We start from the raw sequence: 15,002 nt of genomic DNA on the forward strand, positions 1-15,002 counted from the left end.
GCCTGGATCTTGTCCTTCAAAGAACGACATTCGTCGATGGTGTGTCCCTTCATGCCGGAATGGTATACACAGGATTTGTTTGGGTTAACCCACTGAGAAGGGTTCTCAGGGGTTGAAGCAGGGATGGGGGTGACATAACCGGCGGTTTTGAGTCTCTCATATAGCTGATCAATGGGTTCGGTAATGGTTGTGTATTGTTTTGGGGGCCTCTGATCAAAGTTAGGTCAGGGCCTAGGAAAGTTTTGGCGTGTGGGGGGTGATTGGTAATGAGATGGTTGGGCATTGTAAGCTTGGTATACCTGTGCGGGTTGGGAATATCTGGGCGAGGTAGGCTGATATGTGGGAGGTGGAGGTGATTGATAATTTGATGGTGGAGTTTGGTAAGAGAGTGAGGGTGCTTGGTAGTTCGTTGCGGGCTGATATGTGAGTGGAGGCATTGGGTAGGTTTGGTATTTGATGGGAGATTTGGTTCTTTGTGCAACCATCACGGCTCCTATGTCCCGTTTCTTGGACATACCCCCAGACTGTAAGGCCTTATTTGTAGCTTGCAAGGCCTCGAAGTTTGTAACCATACCGTTTTTGATGCCCTCTTCGATCCTTTCACCCAGCTTGATAATGTCAGAAAATTTGTGGCTCTCAATCATCATCAGCCTTTCATAATACTATGGGTCTTGAGCCCGACAAAGAATTTGTTCATTTGTTCCTCCTCTAAGGCAGGTCTGACCTTAGCAGCTTCAGACCTCCAGCGAGTAGCATACTCGTGAAATGTTTCTGTGGGCTTTTTCTTTAGATTCTGAATATAGAACAGATCTGGCGCATTCTCCATGTTGNCTCAAATGGACCCTTGGATCTCCTATACCATCAAACATTTCGAACTTCAGAGGTTTGTACCCCTCTGGCAGTTCGACATCGGGCTGTATGCAAAGATCTTCATAGTTCAGCCCCTCAATTCCCTTGCTTCCTTCAACGCCTTGAATCCGGCTAGTCAATTTCTTAAGTTCTTCAAGTAGGTTCCTTATGAGCAATTCTTTATCATCATACTCGGGTGTGCCTGAGATTGGTTGGGTGGAGTGTGGCATAGTCTCCACGTAGATGGGGGTATTATGGTAGGTGTGGAAGTGGTCATTTGTGGAGTTTTGGAGTTCTGGGATGAGTAACGGGGTATTGTTTGAGGTATGGCAGGTGTTGCAGTGGTGGTGAGGAGTGGGTTGGTTCTGTTGCTTTGGGATATTTTGTGGAGGTGTAGGGTTCTGAGCATTTGGGAAATTGATATCTGGAGTGGTGAGGGAAAATGATAGATTTTCCAGATTTCGGACCTTCGGGGAAGGGAATAATAAAACAAAAAGTAAAACAAAAAGGTAACAAGTTAGTGAGGTTTATAAAAAGCGTTGCACATAGTGCGAGAATGTAAATCGCGTCCTAATTTGGGGACCCCTTTGTGCCCGAGGTAGGACTAGCGACAAATTAATTTGGAGAGCTCAGAATGCTAAATGCCTCATTTTATTGATAGAAAATAAGACGAATCCCAGATTGACACTAAACAACAGGAGATAAAAGTCACTAATGGCCATTGGCCTTATTACATTTTATAAAGCGAAAGGATAAACTCCTATCTACTTGGTCCGTGAAGGACCTTCCCCAGATTCGGCATCCTTGGCTCCGTCGAACAGCTTCCCCATCTCGCGAAGTCCCAGCAATAGGTAAGCCCTGGCTAGATGTCTGCCTTCGTTTCCTTCAGCATTCTGACAGTCTTCGACCCTTTTGAGAAACTTTCTTTCCAACTCCACTATGCCTTGCTCCAAGTATCCCAGTCGCTTGTTGGCACTGACAGCCATATCCTTCCACTCCTCAATTAACTTCTGATTGGCTTCTTGTATCTCACGGTGCTTGCTTTCGCACTCCCGGATCCTCTTGCGCAGTTGGTTGTATTTGAACTGTGCCTCGGCCTTTTCATCTATGATCCTGTGACCTCGAACAAACCCAGGCTGTCCCAGACCATCATGATTATCCTCCAACCAGCCTGAATAGTAGGGAGCACAACCAGCGTGGTATCTATCTGGTTCGATGCTATCCCTCCCCATGACGATCTTGCAGTGCCACATATGCTGAGCTTGGCACTTGTAAGGGCTATCATCCTGGAAGTCAGCCCTGAAGTGACTCATCTTGTCGAGCCTGGGTACAACCTGCTTCCTACCAGCTTGCCTCATAACCTGGAGAGGGACGTAAGGGTATGTTCCTCTCAGACCGATCAATGTCAGGAAAGGTGCATCTCTAGATCGGGCGATGAACTCCTCGGTCGGAAACCACTCGAACATCCATTGTACTTGGTCCTCAGTCAGATTCTCAAAGAGCTCGACCCATTCTCTAGCATTCTCCGGTTGGGCGAACATATTGGGCATGTAATTCATTCGCTTCGGATGATGGAAAGCGATATGATCATCCCAGTCCCTTCGCTGAATCTCTTGTCGGTATTCACCCTTTTGGAGATGCTCCATGAGCCAAAGTTGAAGTAGCAAATTGCAGCCTTCGAAGTGTTTGGCTCCCTGTTGACACTTCTCTAGGGCTCGGTATATTTCTGCAATGATCATGGGCACAATGCTGAATGGTTGCCCGCCAATTCCATCCGTTAAGGTCTTAGTTACCATAGCCAGTCTGGTGTGGATTCTTTCTTTCTTCATTGGAAACATGATCAACCCCAGGAAATAAAACATGAATACAAAGACCCTTCTGAATATGCCCTAATGATGTGATGGCAAACTCATTAGGATAGGTACGGTAGGATTTGTTGTGACCGTACCTCTCATACAAATAGTCAAAGGGGATATAGGATTATTTTAGGCATCTCAGTTCTGGATTCTTCTTCAGACCCATCATTTTGAGGAAGCCCCTGCCCTTGCGGTTCTCAGGCATCAACAAACTCGGAGTTTCCCACACTATACTGGCCAACCTCCTATCTCCTCTAGCAAGGGTGTCATTTCAATGTCTCCGAAGCGGAATACAGCCTTCTCACAATCCCAGAACAAAGTAGAAGCTTCTATGGTCTTGTTGTTGGGTTGTATTTCCAAGAGAGAAGGTAGGTTTTCCAAATATTTTCGGACAAGAGTTTGATCACTAGAGTGAAGATCTTTCCACCAGCTTAGCAGTTTCGGGTGGATGCTGGTGACCATGCCGAATCTAGGGACTTCGTGCCTCATATTTCTGCAAGACAAATAAGGTTAGGCCCTTACCCCCACCAGACTCGGCTATTTAATACCAATAATTAGCATGAAGCATTTAGTTCTCCAAACAAATGCACAGACGTGGTAGTGCCCATTTGGGTTTAGGGAAACCCAATGGACTTTGGACAAGGCTATCTTAAAGAGTCATTATGCGGACAACATAACTGACTCGGTTAGGTTTGACCATGATGCATGCATAGTTTAAATAGAGTAAGGTTTCTATGGGGTTTTAGGATTTAGGGGGTGATAATATGGGAAGAGCGCAACCACTCATTATAAGCGTTGCAATGGGATTTGTTTGGCACGAGTGGAATATGATGTTGAGCATGATTATGCAATAATTAAAAGCATGTTGACACGTATTTGCACGTTAAGAAAGCAATATATACAACAGTTTCATTATTTAAAGCAGTAGTAAAGGAAAGAAACAAAGAAGACAAGCCAGTTTTGCAATTGAAAAGGAAATTGAATGCTTAGAGGAATTAAACAAGTAATTGCACATAAGGGAGGGTACAAATTCACAATAACAATCTGAAATGGTAAACGCCTGAATATCCCCAGCGGAGTCGCCATGCTGTCGTGCCCCCTTTTCCTCGCGAAATCGGGTTTATGACATTTGGTATGGGACAACTCGTTCCTTTTGGGAACTGGGTTTTGCATTTGAAGAATCGCCACCTAATGATTTAAGGTGCATTAGGACACCAATAGGGTTCAATTCTAAGTTTTGTTTGAATAACCAGAGATAGGGTAAGGGCTTACAATTATCCTAAGGGGAAGGTGTTAGGCACCCCCCAGGATCCACTAGTGTGGTTCCCGGCCAGACAGTTGATTGTGAATTTATGCAATTTTAGCAAATAGACAAGTATGGGCTCAAATATTAGGGGGGATTTAAACACATAAGGGACAGAACAATTAAAAGAATGTTTTAAAAGAAGTTTGCAAATAAAGGGAAAGGGGGTCCTAGGTTTATTAAAAATATGGATCACATCAATGCAATACCCGGTAATCACTCCTCGAAAGAGGGGCTACATGTGGTATTAGCGCACCGGTCATCATATCCATATCTATCCTTCCCATCCCGTTAAGGTATTAAAGCGCAGATTGGTCTCGATCGCTATTGCATGCTATTACCCGTACCATTCCTATCGGTCCCGGAGGAATTTAGGACTACTATTCCTAAAGGGGAGGGATATTAGGCTGATTTCGTTTTCAAAAGGTAAAAATCTAATGCGACATACAAAACAAATAATACTGCATGTTAAGGAAAACATGTAAACAAGTAAAGGCTCATGGATACCTCCTCAAACAAACACATAAATAGCATGACTTGCACATACATTTAAGGTCTGATTAAAGATACTAAAGACGAAGGGAGTTCAACTGTTGAAGCAGACCAGCTTAATACATAACTCAGATAAGAAGTCCGAATCAGGCCTGCCTGCTGGTTATAGCAATTTTAAAAGGCGGATTCAATTTCATTGTTATTACCCTAAGGCTTGCCTAAGTGTTTGGGTGAGCTTTTAGGAATATAGTGTCTACATACTGATTTTAGAAGTGTGGCAAAGCAGAACAACTTTTAAACGAATGGTTTGAGACCCTATAGGTATGGTTGCTAGACCTCGTTAAATAAGGAAATTAGATTATTTAAAACTGATTCAGAATAAGCTGATTTTAAAACAGACTAGTTTCAGATTCTGCAGTCGATGGTATCTACTATTGCTGATTTCAAACCCTATAGACATGATATCTAACATTGAATATGAATAGAAACGAACTTGATTTTTTTTACTTACTTTGGGAATCCCTATAGGCATGATTTCTACGAAGGGATACTGATCTTATTTTAACCATTTAGATCCTAATAACATGGTATCTAAAATGCAGAATTAAACATGCATAATCTAAAACAACAGATCCTATAGACATGATTTTTATTGTGGCCATTTTTTAGTTCTTATAGGCATGATTTCTACGAAGGGGTACTGATTTTTAATGATATCTGATTTTAACCATTTAGATCCTAATAATATGGTATCTAAAATGCAGAATTAAACATGCATTATCTAAAACAACAGATCCTATAGACATGATTTCTACCCTCAAGCATGCATAATTCCCAACCCTTTTCACTAGCCAACCCCAGTGTTTATTACAGAAATTATTACAGACCCAGTAATGAATTACATCAGAAAAGTACAAAGAAAGGTTACAACTAGAGGAAGCCTGATTCTTGTCTTCCTCTCTGAGTTATGGAATAAACCACCTCAAATGCCATTGATCCAAAGCCTTTCTCAGACTTGAATGTGTCAAAGTTCCCTAAGGGTCTCAAGAGGACCCCGGGCAGTGCTCACACCCAAGTTACATAACCAGAATAGAGATGAGTGCGGTGTGGAAATGCCAGCCCTTATGTGTCCAAGTTCAGAAGGTGCTCATGGGTCCCAAGGCAAGGCTCACATAAAGGGGGCAGACCTTAAGTTCTATGAAGATAGTGAAAGTGCAGGAACAGAGTTTTTTTTTAAAAAAAAACTAAGGGAATAAAGGAGAGGGGAAAGGGTGATAGGGAGACAGCCATTAGCATTTCACAGAATTAATGACTCCATACAAAGGGGCCAGGGGTTGGGAATCCATTGCAAGGAGCCCATGTACTTAGGCACGGGTTAGCTTTGGGCATGCACAACAATGGGAAGTGATGACGTGCCTGTAAACCAATCAGAATACACAACATCTAGAGGAAACATGGAGGTTATGATCCCAGGGGATCAGGTTTGGGTCATGCACAGCAATGTCCAATGTTGTCGTGCCCCAAACTAACCACAAGTATTAAACACATTGGGTTAGGGGTTTAGGATCCACAAGTCATGATACATTAACAGAAAAAGAGGAAGTTACAGCATGCTTAATAATGGTACTAGGTTAAATACAAACAGCAGACAAACAAAGATGCGAGACATAGTAAATAAGCATGTTGTTGTTGGTGTAGAAGCTTAATTAGAACATACCAGTAAACTGCAGATGCAGAGAAAAAAATAAGCACGTTTTCCACAGCCTAGCCTTGGCTTTCAGCCGGTTAGGTAAGGCAGCAATGCAAGTAGTAACAGAGAAAAGAGAGAGATTTAGTGGTGTGTGTGACTGAACTCAAGTGTTTTATGCCTTGTTCATTTTTTTTAAAGAAAGAAGTATAGGGTATTTATAGCTTTCTGAAAACGAGTAAAAGAGAAGTAATAAGCTACAAACATGGAAACAATCACAATTCAGAATCAATTATACAAGTGATTGCCTTTTATTAAGGGATCGCTTGCTTAACGGGTAGTGACAGGTTCAAAATAAGGAAAGAAATCAATTTATGAGCAGGTTGATAGTTGCCATAAAAGAATTAGTAAAACATTAAGTAAGCAATCGAGTCTATGTACAGAAATACACTAATTTTGGAAAGAATTTAGTAAGGCAAGATAGGAAAAGAAATGAATTAACCTTGACAGGCGAGTGAAATCAAAATTTCACAAAGGAAAAGTTTGAAATCAGTCAAAAAATTGAAGGTCAATCAAAGAAGGAAACTCAGCACATAAATAGAGTGCACAAACGCTAGACATGCGAGGCCAAACTATTGGCAAAAAGAAACAGCATGAAATAATAGCACAAAGTTAGCAGGCAGCAAACATTCGAAGCATGATAGTCATGTAGGTCGGGTCACATTGAATCAGTAGCGAAGAAATATAGAATATCAAAGCATGCGAAGATCTCACAGTAGCAGGTGAAGGAAACCCCCTTTGAAAATTTAGGGTTCGAGCATAATCGAGTTTTAGAGAAGATAGAAATCCAGAATCAGAAGAATCACACAAAGGAATAAGAGATTTCGAAATAAAGAACTTCAAATCGAGTCATGTACTTGAACGAACGGTTTCAGACCCAAAGCCATAGGGTTTTCAACAATAGTAGAGTTTTAAAAAAGGATAAACAAGCGAATCAGACGAAACTCAAACAAACAAGCATTCGTCTAATAAATAGTCAAAAGAAATTAGGGCTTTTAACACGCAAACTCAGGTAGAAGAACGATATAAGCAAACATAGCAAAATATGTCCAGAAAATCAGAGAAACGTTTCGAAATAACTTAACAAGAAAACCCTAATCGAAAAAGATGAAGAGTTTTGAAAGCAGAGTTTTAAAAGAAACTTCGAGAAAAATGCTTAGAAATTCAAAGCAAACATAGATCTGAAGCAGATCTGAAAGAAATCAGAAGAACCTTAGAGATTAGGGTTTCAGAAGAACCCCAAACGATGAGAAAGGCCTTGAAAACCATCGATCTAAACAGGAGAGTCAAAAGTCTGACTCGAATAGTCATGGATGGCCGGAGAAAGGTCAGAGACAACCGGAGAACAGTCATCGAGCAAAGACTGGACAAAACCCCTTCAGGATCTGGTCATGAGACCACAGAAACGAACACGTAGAAACCATGGGAGGATGATACAGGTCTCCGATGACCTTGGAAGGCCATGGATTATGGCGGATTAGGGTGGCCCCGGCTAGGGTTTGATGGGGTTGTAGAGAGAATTTTTGGAGAGGAGGGGTTCCAGAGGCGGCGGATTATGAAGAATGAAAAGAGTTTGGGGGTCTTTGGGTTTAATTAGGAAAGGATTAATGGGAGTCGTTGATCTAAACGATCAACTGCTGGGATTAAATGGGAGTCCGGGTGGGTCATTTAAATGGGTTGTGGGTCGATTTGAATGGGAATTAGGTCAGGGTATTTGGGATTCAAATTGGGGTTCAATTTGGGCTATAATCGAAATAAAATGGGGCTAACATTTAAATAGCCAATTTTCCTATTTTGATTTATAAAAAATAATAAAATAATTTCTATAAATAAATTAAAGGTGCTAAAATAATTTATAGTACATAACTATCAAATTAAAAATACTGGACTCGATTTTTTTTATAGATATGAATGCAATTAAACCTAAAAGAGGCTATATTGCAATTATATGCAATTTAGCTTTAAAAATACTAAATAAATTTGTAAAAATATGCAAAAAATATCCGAGCCATATTTTTGTATAAATATGAGAATCCAATAAATGAATCACCAAAAATGACAATTTTGGAAATATTATTGGGGTTTTTATGAATAAAATAGGGGAATAAATTAGTTTAAAAATCTTTAAGAAAATAAGGAAAAATGATAAAACATTTGGACACACTTATATATGCATACATATGCTATTTTGAAAGTATTTTGCATATTGAAAATATATAGGGAAAAATTGAGTATCAACACTAAATTCTGCTCCACCAAAAAATTGCTGGATAAACTCTATCAATTCTGGCTTGATGATATCCCAACAACTTTGGTAGAAAGACCCTCCAAATCCATCTGGTCTTGGAGAACTATTCGGATTTAGATCGTAAACTGCCTTCCTAATCTCCTCTTCATCAGGGATGACACAAAGCCTAATATTATCGTCATGAGACACTACTGTTTTTTTACACGGAAACAATTAACACTACTGTTTTGTTACATGCGAGACACCTGCAGCTTAAAAACTCACACTTTTACCTTATAGTGCAAATGCAAAAACTCACATAAAAAATTTAGTTAAAGGAGAACCGCTGGATTTTGAAAAACAATCACAGAAAATACAAGTAATTGAGCGTGATTAAATTTATTGCACAAATTAAAAATACAGTACTTAACAAATAAAGGGGCTTTCTTTACAATGGCATTATTTTCTGGGTAACCAAACAGAGAATTAATTAACCTTTAATATGCTCTTCCACACATGAGGAGTAACCTTTAGAAGAATACTTTTGCTATCTTAATTAAATGTTGTTATTGTCACAATTTAACTGATCTTGAAAGCAAGATACTTTTGCTATTGTGACTGAACCTTGTTCTGTTGTTATCTTGCTCTAGTAATTCTCTGGTCCCCTCTCAACTTACTGTCACTTCCGTGAGAAAATTCTCTGCTGTGAATTTTGTTTTTACTCTTTCCAATTATGATGGAACTGGAAAGGCCATTATGAATGTTATACCCCACGTTTTCGTATGTAAGAGTACGTCGTAAGTCAAGTGATAAGCTCATAAATGAAATAATCTTTGAAAAGTTTTTCAAGTTAGTTAATCATGTTAACGTGAATGTTACAAATATTTATGATCATGAATACCAAGTACCAAGAGGGTTTGAAGGCTTAAAAGCTAAACGAATTGAAGAAAATCAGTTTTGTCGAAAGTCGACCAGTTGGAATGTTATAACATGTGCTTTTGGGGTGCAACTAGGGTGATTAATATTATAAGGAGATTATGTTATGAGTTATTTTAGTCATATGATAGTTGTGTATTATGTTTTGAAGTCAAGCGAGTTGTGTAACAAAAGTTGGAAAAGGTCATCACAAGTTCCATTCATAAATGTGTTGAAACTTAAGTCAAATGCAACAGAGCTTTTCTCCCAATATACTTGGAATTAGGGGATGATCTACCTACAAAATTGAAGATATATGAGTATAGTTTCTAATGCATTAAACCGTTTGTCTATACAAAGTCGGAGTAGAGAGATATTCGTATTTTGCGAGACTGCGCAGGCTGGTAGGTGACAAGTAGGTGCATCGCCTACTTGCCAAAAGGAGAGGCCTCAATTAAGTCGGTCAAGAGGGGACTTTTAAAGGATAATTAACTCATTTATCTCACTCATATTTCAGACCATTAAAACCAGAGTGAACCCCTGCAACTCCTCCCCAAAAATCCCACACAAACCCTATGTTATTTCGGATGTTACGATGTGATTCTAGTGCCGAAAACCCCGGACAGCTCTCTAGTTTCTCTTTCTCCTTCATGTAGCTGCATTGGGGGACTGATTTTTGATAGAGAAGGACTAGGTTTCGTGTTTCTACTCAGCCCAAGGTAAGTTTATGCTTCTCCTTCCATTATCTATGCTTGTACGAGTTGTAACTCGATCGTAAAGACTAGACCTAGCGAGTTTTGAATGAGTGGTATGTTGTTTGTTGTTGCATCACTATTAGCTGGTTGTGAACTTATTTTTAAGTTGAATTGATGGCTGGTTTATAGGATAAGAGGCTTAGTTATGTATTGTTGGTTGTGTTGCTCAATTTGAAAGAAAAGATAAGTCGAAACATGTTTTAGTAAACCGAAAAATCAGTTTTGAGTTGTTGAACTTGTGGGACTGTTTTGTGGGCTGTTTCGTGTTGCTGTTGGGTTGTCTATTTTGCTACTGTTTATATGGAGTTTGGGAGGAGAATGAGTGTAGAGAAAAACCATATAATGGCAGGGTGGTTGGCTGGTCGTTCGTCGTTACATTTTTTAGGTTGTTGGACACTACTTTGGTTGTCGTTTTCTGTATGAAGTGATTAGGGTGTGTGGGCTATTTTGTGGTATATTCTGATGGAAGTAAGGTTAGAACATGATGCATACATGTTGTTATTGTTGTGTTCTTGCTGTTTTTGGTATACGGTATTGGAGAAGGGCCTTGTTATAGGGGAGATGCTGCCAAAATTTACGTAAACAAGCTACTAGTTTAAGTTGCAGACTTAGCCTTTACTCAACAATGATTTTGAATCTTATTATGTTGTGGTAGATTAAGTTGAGTTGTTTGAAGAATTGATTAGAAGGCATTAAGGACTCAACGGAGTTAAGGTATGTTAAGGCACTTACTTCTTTCTTTTTGTATGATCTAAAGTGACATGAACATAAACGATACACTATTCATAACGGATCTACTCCTAGGAACTAAGGTTGCCCATGTTGTTCTTTCCTTATAAAGTTATTCTAAGCAAGTGTGCATGATCCTTGAATCCTACTGAGGTTCATATTGAGGGTATGGATGTCCATAATGTTAATCGAAGGTGCAATGACCTTAAGTTACTCTGAAAGGTTTAGAACGTGATTCCATGAGTCTAACATGTATTATACATAGTATCTATTTTACTCTACCGAGCCGTGCTATAGTCGACCGGGCCTATTGTGAAACCACTGATCAATTGGGTTTACCGAGCTCCACGTGGCCGGGTACGATTTTACCGAGTCCTCTTTGAGGCCGGGTATGATATGATGATGATGATGATGCCCACAGAGGCGTATGTTTTTAAAAGTTTATGTATATATATGTATCATGAATTTCATGTCAGTAGCCCTCGGAGGCGCTCAGATGCTACAGGTTGTATCTCCTCTATCTCACTTTACATTACTGTTCTTATTTATGCTTCCTGCCTTACATACTCAGTACTTTATTCGTACTAACATCCTTTTTGCCTGGGGACGCTGCGTTTCATGCCCGCAGGTCCCGAGAGACAGGTTGACCATTCTCCTAGTAGGCTATCAGCTCAGCAGAAGGTGTTGGTTCACTCCACTTGCTCCGGAGTTGCCTATTTGGTCAGTATGATTTGTACAAGTATTGATTGGTATGGCGAGGCCCTATCCCAGCCTTTATGTTGTGTATGTACTCTTAGAGGCTTGTAGACAAAGGTCATGTATATGAAAGATTGTATGGTCTTGTCGACTTATGTTCAGTGTACGAGTGATCATTTTGGTCTTATAGGTCCGTATGTCACATGTATAAGTTTGTATTACATGTTGGGTCGTCATATGTCAAGTATTCCCTTATGTTTTATTTTGGTTATATCATGAAAGCCCTTCCAACCCATTTACCCATGATGGTATGGTAAGAAAGATACGTTATGTTGGTACTCGATTGGGTAAGGCACCGGGTGCCCGTCGCGGCCCTCCGATTTGGGTCGTGACAATGATTTTCCCATATTTAACCGAAGTTTAATTGAATTGCTTGCTTTTTCGTTCATGCTTGCATGAATTGTCAACTAGCACTTGAAGGTAATAACTTGATTTATCTTTTTTGTAGATGGAGAAAATGGTGAAAGAGAAGACGGAGACATTGATGATCTAGATCCTACTTAAGAAGATTTTTGGGTTATTGCTGAAATTTTAGATGTTTTAAGAATATTTTATGCTAACTCTTGAATTGTTAACTATGCGTATGCACTTGGATGGGTTTGAACATTTTGCTTTGATGGATATTAGTTACTAGTTTGTTTGACAATTATTTTGGATTGTAAAAGTTTATGAGTAATTTATTATGTGACTTATATAAATTTTGGTGTATTAAAATTCATAATGTACAGCGAGGTGTGTGTGTATATATCACAGTTAATTAAGTTGTTTCATTTGCAATAGGGTACAAAATATAATTTAATAGATAGTGTAAACTGTTGCAATAGGTCACACAATCTTTTGCAATAGGATATGTAAATCGTCCATGTCACGACCCAAGTTCGCCCTCCTTGAACAGTCATGGCGGCACCTAGTCTCTACGACTAGGTAAGCCTAACAAATGCGGAAAAGAAATAATTAAGGAAAAGAAACTAATAAAGACCGAGATAACAAAGTATAATAGTATTTAAGATGCCACCCGGCATATAACAATCCAAAAATTTCAACCTAACACTCCCATAATCCGGAACCCCATGAATCACAAGCTAAGAGTACATAAAATGCTCTAACTCCAGAAATGTCTAACAAAAACGAGATAAAGAAGGGCTATACTACTACAGAGAATGGAAAGGGACTCCGCGGTCTGCGGACGCGGAAGATATACCTCGAAGTCTCTATAGAAAGTGCCTCGCCTCAAGGGTGATAAGACTGAGTGGAAGTACCTAGATCTGCACATGCAAAAACATGTGCAGGAAAGGGCATGAGCACATCACAGAGGTACCCAGTAAGTGCCAAGACTAAACTCGATCGAGTAGTAACGGGGAAGGTCAGGGCCCTACCGGTCATATGCAATAATATATAAGGAGATAAGCAGTAGTAAAGAAATACAGATAATGTGAGAAACAACAACCACAACCAAGGCAAATAATCACAGAAGGTATACAACTTAACATACAGATAACAATCGGATATCTACCAGGATATCGTTCTATAGCCCCCAAATGTAAATATCCAGCAACCGGGGATCTACCAGGATACCGTCCTGTAGTCCCCAAATGTAAATGTCCAGTGGATCTCCCGGGTGTCGTAGTCCAACTCATAGTGCGTCGGGAATCTACCAGAATCCCGATCTGTAGTCCCCAAATGTAAATACCCAGTACAGGGGGAATCTACCGTGTGCAATCCCGTAGTTCCATATAACTGTGCAGGGGGATCTACCGGAATACAACATTCGTAGTCCCAAATAAATAGACAAGGGGGATCTACCGGAATACCACATCCGTAGTCCCAAATAAACAGATAAGGGGGATCTACTAGGACCGCCCGTAGTCCCAATGTAAACACGCAGCAACAATACAAGAATAATCAACTCATTTCAATTTAATATCAAAATAGACAGGTAATTCTAACCTAGCATGCTGCACAGAGTTCAGATAAGGCAGTTTGAGCAAGTGGGCAATTTAGTCATTTAGTCATGCTTTCCTAAGTTCAAGTAGTTTAATCAGTGAAAAAAAATACGAAATTATAGATACTTAAATGAAAAACAGAATTTTCAACAATCAGCACAAGTACACGCTCGTCACCTCACGTACAAGGTATTTCAAATATCAGAGTACCAAATCCTAAGGGGAGTTCCCCCATACAAGGTTAGACAAGCCACTTACCTCGAACCAGCTCAATCAACTCAATACCACGTTCTTGCCACGAGTGTCCGACTCCAAATGGCCCAAATCTATTCAAAGGAATTGCATAATGTAAACATAACTTCAAGTAACTAATTCAGCTAATAAATTTGAAGCTAACACGCGAAATTAGGAAAATCGCCCAAAAAGCCCCCCGGGCCCACATCTCGTAATCCGACCAAAGTCTCAAAATCCGATAACCTATTCAATTACGAGACTACCCATACTAGTTTCACTCGATTCTGACTCCGAATCGGCTTTCAAATCCCAAAAATTCATTTGATGAGGTTCCACAATTTTTCCCAAATTTTCATCCCAAATCTCTACTGAAATGATGAATCCAATGTTAGAATCATGTATTTTAGCCAAAATTGAGTTAGAATCACTTACCCCGATGGTTTTCTTGAAAATCCCTCGAAAATCGCCAAAGCCCGAGCTTTCTAGGTCAAAATATAAAATAAAGCCCCAAATCTAGTATTTATAATGCGCCTTCCGGATTCCCTCACCGCTGACCACGGTGGAGCACCACTGACCGCGGTAAATCCACCGCTGCAGCGGAAAATGTTAACTACAGTGACAGGCTTTAGTATTTTGGCTATAACTTTCTCTACAGATGTCCAAATCATAATTTCTTTACCTTTCTGGAAACTAGACACGAAGGGCTACAACTTTGGTTTTGAATTATCGCAAAATTCGTAGATCAAAAGATATAGGCTTCCGAAGTCGGACTAGCAAACCTGCGGATTCTTCATGACCGCGACCGCAGACCATTTTCCGCCCCAGCGGTAAAACCACCGCCCCTAGCGGTAAAACTTCTACCCCAGCAGTAAATATAAGCTCCAGAACCATTGCCTGAGTTCCGGAAATGCCCGGACTCGCTCAAAACTCACCAGAAACACACTCGAGGCCCTCGGGACCTTAACCCAAACATACCAACACCTCCCACAACATCATTAGAACTTAGTCGAGCCTTCGAATCACTCAAAACAACACCAAAACACCAAATCAACTTCAGATTCAAGCTTAAGAGCTTAGGAACTTTAAAATTCCACAAATGATGTCGTAACCTATCAATTCAACTCCGAATGACCTGAAATTTTGCACACACGTCACAAATGACACTACGAACCTACTCCAATTTTCGGAATTCCATT

General features: G+C 40.0%; 1 protein-coding gene across 1 annotated transcript in view; it reads right to left on the bottom strand.

The window, feature by feature from the left end:
* Positions 1–14,697, bottom strand: part of LOC109216039 — a 27,315-nt gene extending 12,618 nt beyond the window's left edge. The window contains exon 1 of the mRNA XM_019380169.1: positions 14,586–14,697. Coding sequence (XP_019235714.1) covers positions 14,586–14,697 — 112 coding nt within the window. The remainder of the gene's footprint in view (positions 1–14,585) is intronic.
* Between the last annotated feature and the right edge of the window lie 305 nt (positions 14,698–15,002).

The sequence above is a fragment of the Nicotiana attenuata genome, unplaced genomic scaffold, assembly GCF_001879085.1.
Source record: "Nicotiana attenuata strain UT unplaced genomic scaffold, NIATTr2, whole genome shotgun sequence".
Taxonomy (NCBI): Eukaryota; Viridiplantae; Streptophyta; class Magnoliopsida; order Solanales; family Solanaceae; genus Nicotiana; species Nicotiana attenuata.